The sequence below is a fragment of the Carcharhinus amblyrhynchos genome, chromosome 3 (genome assembly GCF_965287045.1).
Source record: "Carcharhinus amblyrhynchos chromosome 3, sCarAmb.v2.hapA, whole genome shotgun sequence".
In the NCBI taxonomy this organism is placed as follows: domain Eukaryota; kingdom Metazoa; phylum Chordata; class Chondrichthyes; order Carcharhiniformes; family Carcharhinidae; genus Carcharhinus; species Carcharhinus amblyrhynchos.
Window position 1 is genome coordinate 90383703 of NC_137326.1, and position 17750 is coordinate 90401452.

At 40.2% G+C, this 17750-nt stretch overlaps 1 protein-coding gene across 8 annotated transcripts in view; it reads right to left on the minus strand.

The window, feature by feature from the left end:
• Positions 1-17750, minus strand: part of schip1 (schwannomin interacting protein 1) — a 686116-nt gene that overhangs the window by 79410 nt on the left and 588956 nt on the right. The window contains exon 1 of one of the 8 annotated variants that reach the window (XM_080185503.1): positions 4072-4581. The exons of the other annotated variants lie outside the window; for them this stretch is intronic. Within the exon in view, the coding sequence (XP_080041629.1) occupies positions 4072-4140 (69 nt within the window). The 5' untranslated portion in view covers positions 4141-4581. Of the gene's footprint in view, positions 1-4071; positions 4582-17750 lie in introns of those variants that run through there. 8 annotated transcript variants of the gene reach the window in all.

Sequence of the window (17750 nt, forward strand, 5' to 3'; positions counted from 1 at the left end):
AAATGCTTCAGACTTATCTTCTGTACTGCATTGCTGTATTCCTCCATTATTTGTGCAGCCTCTTCTGAGACTTGTTTAATTGTCCATGACCATTCATGGACAGATGTGGCAGGACTGAACAGCTTAGATGTGATCCATTGGTTGTGGAGTGGCTTAACTCAAACCAGGTTTTTACTTGCTGCTTTTAAAGTTTATTAGTCACAAATAAGGCTTACATTAACACTACAAAGAAATTACTGTGAAATTCCCCTAGTCGCCACAGTCCAGATCCTGTTCGACTCAATGTATGTCTTTCAGAATGTGGGAGGAGGCTGGAGCACCCGGAGGAAACCCATGCAAACACGGGGAGAATGTGCAAACTCCACACAGACAGTGACCCAAGGCAAGAATCAAACTCGGGTTCCTGGCGCTGTGAAACAGCAGTGCTAACCACTGTGCTATCGTGCTGCCCCTTATGCTGGTTGGCATACAAGTTGTCCTGAGTTGTAACCTCATCAGATTGACACCTCATTTTTACTTATGTCTGGTGTTTCTCCTGGCATGTCCTCCTGCACTTTACATTTAACCAAGGTTCGTCCTCTGGCTTGGTGATAATGGTAGAATAGGGATATATGCTGGGGTTACCATGAGACTACAGATTGCGGTTAAGTACAATGCTGCTGCTGCTGATGGCCCACAGCGCCTCGAGTTGTTGGGATAGATTTCAAATGAATTCCATTTACAAAGTGGCAGTGCCACACAACACAATGAGGGTATCCTCCATGTGAAGACAGGACTTTGTCACCACCAGGATTGTGTGGTGGTCACTCTTACCGATGCTGTCATGGGCAGATGCATCTGTGACAGCCAAGTTGGTGAGGATGAGGTCAAATATGTTTTCCCCCCCGCTTGTTGGCTCCCTGACCACCTACCAGAGCTACGTCCTTCAGGACGTGGCCAGTTTAGTCTGCGGTGGTGCTACCAAGACACTGTGCCCTTGCTACCATCACTGCTTCCTCCAAGTGGTGTTCAACATGGAAGAGCACTGATTCATCAACTGCAGTGGTTGGAGGTGATAATCAGCAGGTGACTTCCTTGCCCATGCTTAACCTGATGCCAGGAGACATCGTGAGGTCCAGAGTTGATATTGAGGATTCTCAGGGCAACTCCTTCCCATCTGTGCCATAAACACAACCAGCGACAGTGGACATGACCAGAAACTGGGATGGTGGTATCTAGGACCTTATCTATAAAGTATGGTTCAGTGACTATGACTAAGTCGAGCTCTTTCAAGTTTGGGACTAGTCCCCTAACATTAGTAAGGAGGTTTGCAGAGAGGCTGGAACTGGGTTTGCCATTATTGTTTCTGGTGCCTGGGTCAATGCCAGGTAGTCCGATTGGTTTCATTCCTTCGGATTGACCTTGAATCAGTTCGATATTACTGAGTGGCTTGCTATGCCATTTCGGTGTCAACCACATTACAATGGGTTTGGAGTCACATGTAGGCCAGACCCAGATGAGGATAGTAGATTTCCTTAAAAAGGATAGTAGTGAATCAAGTGGGTTTTTATAAAAAAAATGACAGTGCCATGGTCATCAATAGACTATTAATTCCAGATTTTTGTTGAATTCAAATCCCATCTGCAATGGTGGAATTTTAACCTGGGTCCCCAAAGCATTACCCCAGGTCTCTGGATTACTAGCCCAGTGACCATACCACTACATCAGTGCCTTGAAAGGCCTCCTCTGTGCCATAATAACTCTAAGACACCACTACAATGCTGAAATATTGCACTGTCAGAGGTTCAGTCTTTCAAATTGGACACAGAACCAAGAACGTATATAGTCTTTCAAGTGGATGTAAAAAAAATCCCATGATACTATTTTGAAGAAGAGCAGAGAGTTCTCTGCAGTGACCTAACTTAAATTTGTTCTGCAACCATCATTAGATGAAATTATCTGTTATATAGCATCAGTGCCTCTGGAATTCACTATATGGCAATTTGACTGTTACATTTCTTGACAACAGGAATTACACTTCTAAAGTATTTAACTGGCTATAAAATGATTTGGATTACCCCAAGGTTGTAAAGATGCTTTTATAACTGCAAGTCTTTCTTTCCTGGTGCTCGACCATTGAATAAAATAATAAACAAAACTGTTCAGGTCCAGGGACCTAAGTGGATAGGACTTCCCTCAATAGTGCACTGCAGGGCTGCCTAAGACTACGGCCGAGATTTTCACTCCTGAGGTGGCGCGCCAAGTCAGGAAATTTTCCGCCTTGGGAGAAACAGCCCCAAATGACTTTGGTGCTCTGAGATGTAGTAAAAGTAGTTAGGCCCGCTAGCCTTCAAACCTTCACCCACTCTCTGTGCTATCACCCACATCTACATTCATGCCAACCCATGTATCTCTATCCAGTCCCACTGCCCTTCACACCAACCTAAGCCCCTCTACCCATAGCCCATGTCCCCTCAATTTCCACACCAATGACTCTTCCCACTTATAGATCTTATGAAAGCTTAGTGCCAACTCATGCCAAGCGATACCCCACCATCACCCTTACACACTCCATGCCTTCTCAACCAGTATTCCCCAAGGCATGCCTCCAGAACCATATTGGATTAAATTAAATATAGTTTCATGTATCTTTTATAAACCTCACGACATAAACAAATACAAATACACTCATTGATAAAAGCCCATTCTATACAGTTAAACTCCTTCAAGTATGTAATCTCTTATAAAAAGAAGCATTTACATTCAAAGTCCTACATCAAAGATAGCTAAACGCTTCATAACCTCTTGGGAGTTTTCATTCAAATTGTTCACTTGCAGCCATCCAATGCTATAACCGTAAGATATAGGAGCAGAATTAGGCCAGTTATCCCACTGAATGGCAGAGCAGACTCAATCATGGCTGATATTTTTCTCATCCCCATTTTCCTGCCTTTTTCCCATAACACCTGATCCACTTATCAATCAAGAACTGATCTATCTCTGTCTTAAAGACATTGAATGACCTGGCCTCCACAGCCTTCTGTGGCAAGGAGTTCCACAGATTCACCACTCCCTGGCTGAAGAAATTCCTCATCTCAGTTTTGAAGGATCATCCCTTTAGCCTGAGGTTGTGCCCTCTGGTTCTAATTTTTCCTACTAGTGGAAAGGTCCTCTCCATGTCCACTCTATCCAGGCCTTGCAGTATCCTTAAGCTCTTCATTCCAGGAATCATTCTTCTGAACCTCCTCTGGACCCTTTCCAAGGCCAGTGCAGCCTTACTTACATATGAGGCCCAGAAGTGTTCACAATACGCCAAATGGCATCTGATCAGATAATGATGAGTTATGCAAGCCATCAAGCAGTACTAAAACTGTAATGATAGCACAAACAATTATTGAAATTGCAAGCAACACTTTTTTTTCCCCCAGAGAGACCATCCACTATTTTCCAACAATGGCTAAAGAATCGTGAACTGTGCGCACCCGAGTTTCTGCCTGCTGAATATTACCTAAAATATTTGTCCACTTTCCCAATAAAAGTATAATATAATCTGGAATGGAAGGTCAAGAATGGACTTTAAATACTTCGGGTTCTCCTATTTCACACCACAGCCTGCTAAAAATAGCTCTTAAGTCCAATGTAGAGCTGCACAGCAGTTTCAATCCTGTTCTATTCAACTGGCGATTTGTCCATTCCAGAATAAGTAATTGTCATTTTTGCAACTTACAGAATGCTGCGACTAAAGAGCGTTTGTTGCTTTCACCAATCTACAAAAATATTAACTGTACGGTATTAAGAGATTTTATCCATCTGCATAAAATACTTAATGTGACCATTTTTATCAGACAAATAACCTGCTGCACCTTATACTGGCTTGTTCAATCAAGGCATTAAAACTGAAAACAGCAGAGAGGCAGTAGTTGTCCAGTCATAATTTGGATATCTATTTAATTTTTAAACTGGAAAGTGCCCCAGGAGAAATGCACAGTGTTTCCTGCCAATAGATTAAAAAAAAAATCTATATTTTGACTCAACTGCCAAAAAGAGTTTAAAAAAGGCAAATGCAAAGTTATCCAATTATTTTAGACTTACCTTTTTGTAATTGGCCACCAGATCTGCAGCTGTGACATTCCTGAAGATATTATCACTGTTCACAGACATGCTGCGGCAGTCTTACATTCCACAAACATCTCATGAGGACTTCAGTTTACATTTGTTAAGTAGAATTACTTCACCTCAGTCAGGACTAAAGCTATTTGAGTTTTATCACCACTTTTGGTTGTTTCTTTGCTTGTTGTTCTCTTACAAGAATATGCAGCTTTCAGAATAAAATCCTAGAAACAGTATTTGGGAACTTCCATTTACAGTTCCAATCGAACAAACTCCTGAACTCATTCACTTTTACCTCACACCATGCTGCGAGGCTGGTTGGACAGAAATACTGATACCTTAGTAGGCTCTGGCCTGTTAGGAGCCTAGGCCTCCCTGCTGTCAGCTGAGACTTTGTTCACAACAAATCCTGTTGAAATTCCCTGCTAAGTAATCTCCACAGTATATGCTTTGACCGAATAAAGGAAAAGCCTTCCTTTTGAGCTGCTGCCAGTTGACTGCACCCAGAATTCATTGCTAGTAGACTATATTGGTGCTAAATGCGAAAGGCAGATTTCCCCCCCCCCGCCCCCCTCATGGTTACTATGTGATAAAAATAGATTGAATACAGTCTAGCAATCACTAGGGCTCAGCAGACTTCTCCTGGATAGCTGATGGAAACTAACAGTAACATAACATGACTAAACCAGCCAAGAACGTCCAAGCATATGGATAGGCTATTTGACAGATTATAAGCATCTACAACGGTGCACAAATTTTAAGAGCACAACATTACGCTTGAGCTGAAAGCAAAGGAATTTACTAAACAGCACAGCAGGCCATGGTTAGGGTCTTATTCAAAGCACACTATCATTAAACAGAAAGAGCTCATTAAATATCAATAGCTTTAAAACAGAAACAAAATATTCCAGCAGCTGCTTGAAGGATGCAGCAATGGTGAGTGAGGCTGAACTCTCTCCCAGGAAGGCTGATGGGAGGTTGCACTGTATTTCTCTCTTTTTCTTCTTGCTCTTGCTGGTTAGAGGTTGCTAAATACAGCAGCTATTCTCCAGTGAGAGCGTACAGCCACAGCTACACATCGTAGAACAGCATCAGATTGGTAATGAAGTTATTCGCTTATCGTATTTTCAACTGGGCTGATTGCAATAATTTCCCCTCAAACAAAAAAAAAATCAAAATACAATCCTTGGATTGGCGGGGGGCGGGGGGGAGAGGGAGAGTGTGAGAGAGAGAGAGAGAGAGGGAGAGGGAGAGGGAGAGGGAGAGGGTGGGAGGAGGAGGAGGAGAGACGGGGCGGGGATGACTGCTGAGCTTCACTTATGCAAGAGCTTGTTTTGGGGGCTGAAAATATAAATTTCAGATCATGCAAAGCAAACTTTGTAAACTTAATTTCTTGATCCAAATAGTGATCTTGAACAGGTTTTTAATCAGCATTTCTTACATTCTCTGCTCATTGTGGCACGTAAATTGCTGTATAAAATTGTATTTGGTGTAATTTCAATTCGTATAGTTTCATATTTGATAAATGTGCCCTGTCTGCAATAAACTGGAAAATCATTTTTGTTTACTAGAAATATTTTATGACAATGTTCAAAATATAACAGGACATTTCGTATTTCATTACATTTGTCTTGCTATAGAGCTAATCTAAGAATAATTGATATACCGAGGCTTGCAAATTTCATAATCAGGTCCATTTAGAATCATTTAAAGTCAGCTGACAGGTGAATCATAACCCTGCACTCAGTTAATCATGAGGGAGACACAAGAATTACAAATGAAAGCATTTCTGCAGTGGCTTATCTGTTCACACCAGTTTGTAGCTGTCATATTTCTGCACTGCAGATGGGTTTAAGCACTTACACAATCAATAAAAAAAGATGCTCAAAAAGGTCTCCATCGAAGGAAGCTCTCTAAAACAATTAGATTAAAAAGGCTGAGTCATCCATAGTAAATGCATCATGGAAACTCAAGGGCCGACACACAAATAATTTAAAGGGAGATTTTGCTTTCCCATTACAGGAAAATGCAGCTGACTTGCAACCAGTACAGCTATTGAAGGAAAATGGATCGGTCAAAGCAACGTTGGTTAACAATGTTTAAAGCTTCAACGGGCTCAAGTACACCAACAAAAAAGGATCTTTGCCACAAAGATACCTTAGGTCTGTCAATCTGAAATTTACCCCCAAAATTATGCTTCCATTATAACTGCTGTATAAAAAGTAGATTAAGAAAAAAATTTTATGTAATGCTACATTAACTTGTGCACAAGATTTCAAAATATTTCTACCATTTACATATCTTTTAGTGCACTGTACAAAGGCAAAATACTTCAAATATGCACTGTTTCAGGAAGTATTAATAGGCAGTTTTGAGGCAAGGTTAAATTACAGAGTGACCTGGTCAATATCAGTCCATGCTACAAACTCAGCAATGCAACCTTCTTGGCCACTTAGGAGATTCTTCATTTTATGTCAACAAGCCTTAGAATGCAACAGTCACAATGACTATACAGGGCAAAACAGTCGGTTTTCTCATGCATGATTTACAAACCTAATAATTCTCAAGTTAAACAACATCTCTACAGAAGGTTCTGTGAAGCCTAATACCAGGCCTACAGGAAACCTCAAGGCATCTGAAGGGAGTTAAACATTATCCCTTTTCACAAGCTGAAATCCCCACTTATTTCAGCAATCTTGAGGGATGTGCCCAGAGGATGTGAAAGTTTTTTTCCCCCCATCAAGGTTCCCATTTTTGTCTCTAGCAGCACTTATAATCTAATACCAAATGGAGGATTGAAAAATCACATCCTGGTTATGTTACAGAATTTATTTGGAATCTGCATATTTTAGTCTGCTTGATTATGGATGTGATTTACATGGAAAGATAGGGAGGTACACAGCTGGAAAACTCTGCAATTCATCTCAAAAACTAATAGTCGTCAATCATCCACAGCTTCACAGACACCAGCAATTTACCAAATTGTTCACATGGTCTGCCTTCACTATCATATTCCACGTGCTTCCAGCTTCCAGTGTGGAACAGTTAACTCTTCATATCCCTTCCTCTGGGTGTGATCTTACTGGCTTTTCCCGCTGGTCAATTGACTAGTTGTGCAGGTAAAATAGCGAGAAGTGAAAAATCAGGATCCCACCTGGTTTCTCACCTCTGGCGATCTTATTGGCACTGATTTGGTAGCAAAATCGGCTTCCTGCCCAGAAGGAGTGTGACATCTCCAGCATGTCATAAGTGAGTTTGGGATGCTATGATCTGGGTTCACTTGGACTTATCCCTTCACTGGCAGGAATCTGGTATGGTCTCCACCAGCAGGACTGGCGGCCATTGAAACCTCCTCCCCCACCCTCCAAGGTGGTCCAGGACAGGACTGGGCAGTGCCAACATGGAAGTGGCCACCAGGCACCCTGGGTGTTCGTGTGTGTGGGTGTGTGTAGCAGCCGGCTTCACTGGCGCAATTAGGCTCTGTTCCCTCCCTCACTGGCAACAATTCTATCTGACCTTTCTTTTTTTTAAAACTAAGAGCTGTACGATTGTGACTGGGAGCTCACCCAAAAGAAATTAATGTAATTCCCTCCCATTTTCTCACTCGTTCGACACTTAATATTCCACCCACTTGAGTTTGAGACTGCGGCTATCCAAAACATATTCTGATGATTCAATTTAACTATTCTTACCAGTGTCTTCAATATTACCTCCATTAAGCTCTCTTCCCTACACAATAATCAATCCCAGGCTCTTCAGCCTCTTCCGTCGCCTCACATGCCTTAAACTGGCTATCAGTTTGCCTGCCCTGTTCCCCACTACTTCCATTGCCCATGTATTCTGCTTGCAGTTAAAACCAGTCTGTTGTTCATACTGGGCCATTCCTGTCTCAGACAGATCTTCCTGAATTTTTAACCTAGAAACAGCATGGGAGGGTTCATGATCCACAATCTCTAGTAAGGCTCTAAGGAAGAGCCATCAGTTCAAAAACCTGCTATTGCTGGCTGTAGTAATAAAACGTACATATTTCTATGGGAAAGGAGTCTTAGGCCGTATCCCCAATAAGTGACTCAAAAGCTCACACAGAATAGAGATTGACGATGACGACGACAGCTGCTTGTTTCAGTCCATCTTCGAAGGGGCACTAGTGATGGTGGGGAAAAACACCAGTGATTTGGGGGAGGGGGGTAAATCAATAACGATGGGGGATGGGGAAGTAGTAGTGAAGCTGGGATATCAATTTGCATGGACTTAAATATTATCAGGCCTTTATGCCTGATAGTTGCAACCCACCAAAAGCTAAAAATCACAAATGGTTCCAGAATTAGTTAATCCTCAATTGCACAGGCAATAGGATTTTAGAGTTGACAAGAAACTTAAAAAATCAAATTATGTGGATGGCATATATTAGCTGATTGATGACAAGAAGAATTACAAAGAATGATTTGGGAAAATAGATGTGATTTTAACCTATTCATCTGCCAAAACAATTAGGGGAACTGATGATGGTTGAGTTATCCTGAGCTGATGCAGCATATGGCATTTGTATGTGCTATTATCAGATCACTGTACAAGAATGTGTCACATGGATTGCAGGGTATGTTATAGAAAAATGCTAATAATATCTAAACAACTATATAAAAGCAGTTTTGCCTCTATTTTAAATAATTGTTTAATTCCAAACTGAGAAAAACACAACAGGCTTGAAATATAAAAGGTAGCATCACATGAGAAAGTTCACCGTACCCAATACCTATATGTAGGTCAACCAATTTTAAAATTGCAGAGCTCAAGCATCTTCTTAGCTGTTTAGCAGAAACCAGCCATTTGATTTGATTCAATATTCTTGTTACAAAGTTTGCAATATGCGAGGCAATTGTCTGTTTTAAAATGCTAGATTTTAGTTGGGACTTTTACATCCAAAGGATGCTACAGAAACCAAATCATCCACGTCAGCATTCCTAATGTTTGGTACTTGTTTGCCACTAGCCTTTAAAACATGTATCTAGTAATCAATTGCTTAAATTCTTATATACCAGCATGTCCAAACACAAAAATTCATCATAGAGGAAACAGAATGTGTCATATAATGAAATCATGCAGCATAGGAGTCACCATTCTGTCAGAGGCCTTTTCAGAAAGACAGGTTGATGACAGGTCTCCATCTCCCAAAGGATTGGCTGTGAAGTGAAACTTGACTTCATCTATAGGTAAAATCATCTCTAACCAAATGAGTTACGTCAAATTAGATGAGTACGAGAAAACCATAGGATTATTTCACAATCTAGAATTCTCATAAATGAAGTCTGACTGGACAAATGTACAATATGTACATTTTAACAATATGTAATTGCAGCCACCAAAAACACTCAAAATTGTACTCTCTATTCTCCAAAAAACTCAAAATATTATGGCTCAGTCTTTTTGCAATGTGGCCTTGCTTATCAGGACAAGTTTCACATGATCAAATGTTCCACTGTATTAGGACTGGATGCAACTGAAAGAGTCAAAAAAAAGGGAGAAATGGCAAGGCCTGGATCAGACCACCAGCTACAAATTCATAATTCCTCTTTGAAAAGCATACTGAATGAAAATTGAAATAAAAACTTATTCCTAATTGCACTTAAATACTTGGATATCCTCTTGACGAGTCTACAGGACACAGTTCAAGGGCTGGTCTTTATCAGCCAACACAACGGACTAAATGACATCCTTTTTGCTATATATACACATTGTGGACAATGCTGGCCAATACTTAGTTAAACTTAAAGATGTTCAAAAGGGCTGGTTCAGTTCAGAATCAGTCCCTCTGCAGTGATGAAGCAAGCTCCTTTTGGCTGGCAGCAATGCTTACAACTGCTCTGAGCTACTGCAGGCTACTCTTCAGGTAGTGAATAATGGATTAATATGCAAAATATGTGTGTGGGTTGAACTTGTTCTTCCAACTGAAGGTGCCGAAGCATTTCATCATGGCCAGGATCCCCCTTAGAGTTAACATATGACAAATGCTTGCCTGAAGGATTCATTACAGCAGCCTCATTGCTGTGGGCTGAGTAATTCATCTGTAGTTCATACCAGAAAATAGTGCTGGGTGTATATTACAGACAGGATATTGCAGAATATTTTATCTGCAATGGATTATTGATGAGCATTTGTGAGAAGATAACAAATGCCAATATTTAATGTCTCAAGGGATATTAAAAAAGACATGTCATACATTATTTTAGAATATTTATTGTCTCAAAAGATGCAACCACAGAGTAGGGAACCCTAGCTGTTATCAATAAAATTTTTACGAATTGGGGAATAGCATTCAAAGACAATATCAATTAGTTTGTGCTTGCATTACCTCCTTAAAAATATATTTTAAAAAATATTACGGGACCTTCCATGGCATTCCTCCTGGTGATTCAAGAATACGCTTGTATCCATGCAATACACAGTGAGCCATCAGAGCCCCTAATTTATTTGTATGGTATTCTGGGATTTGACAACTGCTTTAGAAATCCAGTTCTACAACTCTGCCCACTTTTGCAGGCGAGCCATGAAAGCCTTGGTCACCATTTAGTGTTTCTCAATCAATGTGCTAACATTTAAAATAAAACTAATATGTACAAGATACTGGGCAGGTTGCAAAAGTCTAAGTTAGGAATGCAGGGCTTGACACTGGTCAGGATGGACTGTAAAGCAATATGGGGGTATTGAGCCTTGAAGGTACTGGACAATGTTGTGGAGGGGAAATGGCAATTTGGCATCGTGGGAAGGAAAGGGTTGGAATGTGGAGTTGGATTCTTCTGGGCCCATCAATAGTGCGTGAGGTATACTGATCAAGACCGAGACTGCGAATGCATGGAATCACTAAGCTGGGAGAATGATGGATGTGCAGCGAGCAGTGATTGCAGCATTAGCCAGTTTGGCCACTGAGAGAATGTCTCTGCTTTGGAAAGGTAGGGTAGCCGATGTTTCTGGGGCCCACCATTAGCAGGAGGGAATTTGTGTATGGAAACGTTGGGAGATGTGGTCCCAGGATCTAGTACTGTAGGTCAAGCAGTCAGAAGCAGAAGTGTGTTAAAGATAAATTTAAAAGGTGCTTGGCCTCGTATACTCCCCATTCCAAGTCAATGCCAACTCATGGTCTCATAGGATTTGTATGGCCCCTCAACTCTCCACGTCAACTCAATCACTTTTCTTGGTCATTCATCTGGTATGCTCCATGTAGCTAACCAATCAGCCATATAAATAACAAATGCTTATGTGAAACTATTGAAAAAATATACTTGCAGTGGAAACAGTTCAGGGAAGGTTCAACTAGGCGGAGTTCTAGGATGAGGCTTTGTCTCATGAGGAAAGACTATGCAGATTGTAACTATATTGAGAGGTGATCTTGTGGAAACACTAAGGGGTTTAACAGGGTAAATGCTGAGAGGAGAGTTTCAAAAAGGGATCTCTCATTTAAGGCAGCGACAAAGAGGAATTTCTTTTCTCAGAGAGAATTCTTTGAAATTCCTGGCCCCAGAGTGCAGGCGAGGCTGAATTAGATAGACATTTGATCAAAGAAGGCAAGAATTATGGGAGACTGACAAAAGTGGAATTAAGGGCAGTCAGATTAGCCATGACTACTTGAATGGTAGTGTAGGCTTGATATATTGAATGACCTACTCCTGCTCCTATTTCTCATCATATGATGGCAGAGGAAATGTGACAGCATTGACAAAATTAATCTGCAGGAATCTAACAGCCAGAATAAATGAATGCTACTCAGAATAGAGGAAGGTTCCAATTGATGCAGATTAGGAGAGAATCCATATATAATATTTGGACTTAAATCATCAGGGATAGAAATCACTAAATTTGGTGACAGTCCAAAAGTAAGAATTTTGGCAAATAAACTGAGTGAGCGGACACAAATATCTTCAGGAAGACAAGTATAAGATAGGCCAGTAAGTGACAAATGCAGTTTCATTTTGATAAGTAAGAGGTGATACATTTTGGAAGGGAAAACTAAAATTAGGATAAAAGTTTAATGGAAAGACACTGACGGCAGTAGATGAATGAGATTCAAATGCATAACTACTGAAAATGACAAAAAGCAACCAGCAGTCTTGTTTTTTTTTCACTACAGTCAGAACCAGTGCCCAGTAGTTAAAGAAGAAACAATGACACATTTATAGGAAACTTTGGTTCAGCCGCGGTTAGAGTACAGAAAGGATATAACCAAAACTATCATACAGTACATGTTTATCAGGATGATATCATGAAAGGGAATAACAAAAGTTAGGATCACTTTCATGGGAGTGAAAAGCTAACAACTACAATAATTTGGATTTACATAACACCTTTAATATTGTAAAACATCCCATTGCAATTTGCAGGGGCATGGTGGCACAGTGGGATGCAGCACAGTGGCATATTGGTTAGCACTGCTGCCTCCCAGCACCAGAGACACAGGTCCCATTCCGGCCTTGTGTTACTATGTGGAGTTTGCACATTCGCTATCTTATACTTGTCTTCCTGTGTAGGTTTCCTCTGGGTGCTCCAGTTTCCTCCCACACTCCAAAAATGTACAAGTTAGGTGGAATGTCCATGCTACAGTTTCCTTTAGTGTCCCAAGACATATAAATTTGGGGGATTAGCGGGCCAAATGTGTAGGATTACGGGGATAGGGCCTGAGTAAAATGCTCTGTCAGAGAGTTGGTGCAGACTCAAGTGGGTCAAATGGCCTCCTTCTGCACTGCTGGGATTCCACAATTATCAAACAAAATTGACCCTGAATTGCAGAGATGGGAAGGGAGGTATTCTTGGTAAAGGCAGGATGTGGGGTTGGGACCTTATCTAGTTTATAATTATGAAGTTTTTTTGATAGGGAAATACCATTAGCACTGGTTCAGCAGATAATGACATATGGTCAATAAAGTAAAAATCCCTCAAGGAGTGAGGAATAGCTTGGTGAATGCCTTTGCATACAGTGTAGTTGGAGCATGGAATATGTCAAAGGGAGTAATTGAGGCAAAAGTCATTCAATCCTTTAAAGAAAATTTGGAAGAAGTTATTTGAAACAGATGAAGATACAAGGTTAAATAGCACAGCACTGGAATTTTGGAGTGCTTCAGCACAATGCTGGTACAAACACAATGGGTCAAGTAGCTTCCATCTGAGCAATGAATCTCAATGCTTTAGAATATCTGAGAAGTCGAGTACAGCTCAGAAACAAAGAGTGACATTCAAGAAATAATATGCACTTCACTTAGCTTTCACAAAGACAATGCTCATCACCAAAATGGATCTCTATAGAAATCTGCTCTTATCTAAATGACAAAATATTAGGATCACAGAGATAAATGGGAGGTAATAGCATAAAGAGCTCTTCTTTCCAAAATCAAATGGTTCAGCAACATACTATCTGAAATCTACTACAAACACCACAAGCTAGCAAAGCAATTGAATAAAAACATAGAGCTTTACAAGCCTTTGTGCCATGTGAATTTCTAATCTTTACCACATGGCCTGTAGGCTTGGTACCGTATGGGCAGAATTTTCACTGGCCTGATCCGCAGGGAAGCAGATTAGTCTGGTGGTGAAAGCAGCACAGAGGGATTAGGATCTGTCAATGGTGTAGCGTTCTGGTGTTGGAAGTTCAGCCACTGGGATCGGTGGGTGAGGTCAGGGCTTGGGGATGGGAAAAATGAGCACCTTGTGCTGGAGAAGCCAGGCTCCAATGGGAGTTGGGGGATAGAATCAGAGGTCTCAAAGCAGATCCAATAGCAGTGAAAGTCCAAAATCTGCATGACAATAAGTCTTGCAAGCTTATTATAAAATTTAAAAGCTCAAAACGATCTACTTTGGTCAGGTTGGTCACCCATCAACATCTTGCTTCAGTTAAGTCTAGGATGAAGCAGCTAGGATCAGGGAACAGATTTCTAAGACTTTAAGTCTGTTTCCAATTGTGTATTTACTGCTTTGCTCAAGATCATACTTATCTGATTTACTGTAGAGCAATGCAGAGTCAAAACAATTTATTAAATGATCTTTGAAATACCTCAGCACTTGTGGGGGTTTCAACACAGATGTTCCTTTTAGGGAGCCCCAGAACCTTTGTAAAACTTTTTCAAACATCTCTGGGCCCTACCAAGAGGCTTGAGCAATCAAAAAGAGTACAAGGATCATTAGTCAGATTATTACAATCAAAGTTAAGTGAAACAAACCATTGAACACTGCACATCCCTTCCTCAAACTGTCTTTTTTCGTTAAAATGAAACCGTGTGTGAAATTGAAGGGGTACAAGATTATTAGCCTATCTGCATCGTTTTAGTCAATATATAATGTGAACTTAAGCAGATTCAGATAAAATTATGTGAGCAAGAGCTGATATTTAAGAGTTATTTCTGTCCCAATTAGTCTAATTGTTTTCAACCAAGCATTTATGAATTCCAGAAATTAGGGTTGCTTATATGGTGTCCATGAACAAACAGCTTCAGCCATTTTATTTTAAAGCCTTAAATAGGAGTCATGTCATCATTTTAAACCAAGCCTGGATGACATTCAGGCTAATGCTTTTTTTTCCCTTATAAAATTGAAGACAGCAAAATAAATGATTACTTGGTAAACCTGACGGATGCAGCTACTGGTAATGTGGGTAATGTCACTGGAAACAATCCCTTTCAGGTTATTCAAAAGCTACAGCTCATAGTTGTTGCTATCTAACCGAAGATTAATTATGCTTTAGCCAGAGCATACAGTTATTAAATTGAAGTACAGAGTGATAAGGAAATGCCACCCATAACATAATGCATTTGTTCAATAATTTTTCAATAATTAAGCACTGTTTGATAGATCTCATTTGTTAGAAATAGATCCATCATTGGAGGCAGATTTTTGTGCAGCACCACTCTCCAGTTAAATATATTTATTAAAAATTGCAAACTGTCCCAGAAACTGCAGCAGAAAATCAATGTGGTAGATGTTTGCAATATATGCTTAGAGCGACGTATAGATTTGTGCTAGGTTTGCCAGTGGAGAAAAAAAGTGCACAGAATTGGAAAACGTTTTTTAGCCATTGTTGGGAATTATAGAAAGGAAACTACTGTAGCTATTCTTAATTTACAAAGTTACCCCACTCCCAAGTCCCCTAAACTTCACTTCCTTTTACTTCTCCTTTGATGAAATATCAATACAGAACAGGAAGTAAAAAAAGAATCACAGGAAATAAGCATCCAGTCTAACTAAAGTAATGTCAATTGGGAACATGTCACAAAGAAATGCAGCTGTAGGACAGGTGCATTTCTGCTTAGAATGAAAACACACCCTTTCCCTACAGAGTTGAAGTCTTATTCCTTTCACCAGTTTCACGACAACTGTTAAATGAAGAGCAGCCTGATGACAAAACAGAAGCAAAAGCCATCACCATTCTCTTCCTGTTGCATCCACTGGCCGGTCTACTGTCACCTTAACTCCAATTCCTGGCTGGCCCCATAATCCTTGATTTTCATCAATCAAAAATCCGTCTAACTCAGTTTTGAATATATTCAATGATTCAGCGTTCACTGCTCTGTGTGTGAAAGAATCACAAAAACTAACAACCCTTAGATAGAAGAAATTTTTATACACAAAAGCATTTATCAGTATTATAAAGAAGACGACAATAGCTAATGTGAATGTTGGTCCCTTGGAAGATGAGGCTGGGGACTTAAGTGGGGAGTGCAGAAATGGCAGACACTACATCAATATTTTCCTTCAGTTTTTACAATGGAGTACACAAGTACCATTCCAATAGTAACAGAAATGCAGAGGTTATAGAAAAGGGAGGAACTTCCAACTATCACTACTAGGGAAAAGTACTGCACCAACTATAGGGATTGAAAGCAGGCAAGACCCTATAATGTAGGCTTGATGGCTTACATTTATAGGGTCTTAAAGGAAGTGGAGTTGGAAATAGTTGATCCATTTGTTACAAAATTCCAATATTCCCTGGATGCTGCTATGGTTCTGGTGGATTGGCAAAAATGCTAATATAGGGCCCTTATTCAGTAAGGCAGGAGGCAAAATGTAAGAAATGATAGGCCAATTAGCTTAACATCTGTCATTGGGAAATTGTTAGAATTCATTATAAAGGAAGTAATAATAGGACATTTAGAAAGTCAAAATGCAATCCATCAGAAACAGCATGGTTTAATGAAGGGTAAATCATGTTTTGAGTAACTTGCTTGGGTTTTTCAAAAATATAATAAGCATTAATGGTGGTCCTATAGATGTAGTAGATCTGGACTTCCAGAAAGCATTTGACAAGGTGCCACACGAAAAGTTAATATACAGGGTTAGTTCACATGGGATTAGGGGTAATTTATTCGTTTGGATAGAGGATTGGCTAACCAACAGAAAGCACAGCATGGAATAAATGGGTCTTTTTCGGGTTGCCAACTATTTACAATCAATATTAATATCTATGTTTGGATGCAGGAATAGTAGATACCACAGCCAAAAATAGATGGGACAGTAAATTACAATAATGAAATAAGAAATTTACAAATGGATATGGATAGGTTAAGTGGATGGTGCAACATTCAGCAGATGGAGTTTAATATGGATGTGTGAGCTTATCAATTTTTGGCAGGAAAAATACAAAAGCAACTTATTATTCAAATGGAGAGAAACTTCGGTGTAGAAGGATCAGGGTGTTCTTGCGCACGTATGGCAAGAAATAAGTATGCAGGTAATAAAGAAGACAAATAGGGGCAGCACAGTGGTTAGCACTGCTGCCTCACAGCAACAGGTGCCTGGGTTCAATTCTGGCCTTAGGTCATTGAGCAGACTCGACACAGACATCCTCCCACAGTCCAAAGCTGTGCAGGCTAGGTTGATTTGCCATGCTAAATTGACCTTAGTGTCAGGAGATTAGCAGGAGAAACGTGTGGGGTTGTGGGAATAAAGCCTGGGTGGGATTCTGGTCGATGCAGACTTGTCAAGCCAAATATTCTCCTTCTGCTATAGGGAAGCTGTGAATTTTGGCATTTATTGCTAAAGAAATAGAATATAAAAGTAATAAAATGTTGCTAGTACTGTCCAAATCAGTGAGAGCGCAATTAGAGTATCGTGCACCATTTTGATCCCCTTGCTCAAGGGATATAATTGTATTGGAGGCAGTTTAGAGGAAGCTCACTAGATTGATTCCAGAGATAAGGGGTTTGTCTTATGAAGAGCAATTGGGTTGCTTAAGCCTATACTCCCTGAAGAAAATATCTAATTGAGGCGTACAAGATGATGACAGGCACTGACAATGTAGATGTGGAGAGTGGAGAGGATGCTTCCTCTCTAGGGCAATTTAGAACAATAGGTCATGGTTTTAGGATAAAGGGGTGGCAGGTTTAAATCAGAGATGAGAAGTTACTTCTCAAAAACTTGTGAATCTGGAATTCACTACCCAAAGCATTGTAGATGCCAGGACTTGGGAGTAAATCCAAGAAAGAGGCAGAGGGATTTTTAATTAGTAAGGGTTTGAAGGGCTATGGTGAACAGACAGAAAAGTAGAGTTGAGGCTGAGATTATATCAGTCATGATCATATTAAATGGCGGAACAGGTCAGAGTTGTTAAATTGCCTACTCCACCTCCTAATTTTTATGATTCATCAGCACCATCTTAAATAGGACACTTATTATTTTGAAACTCT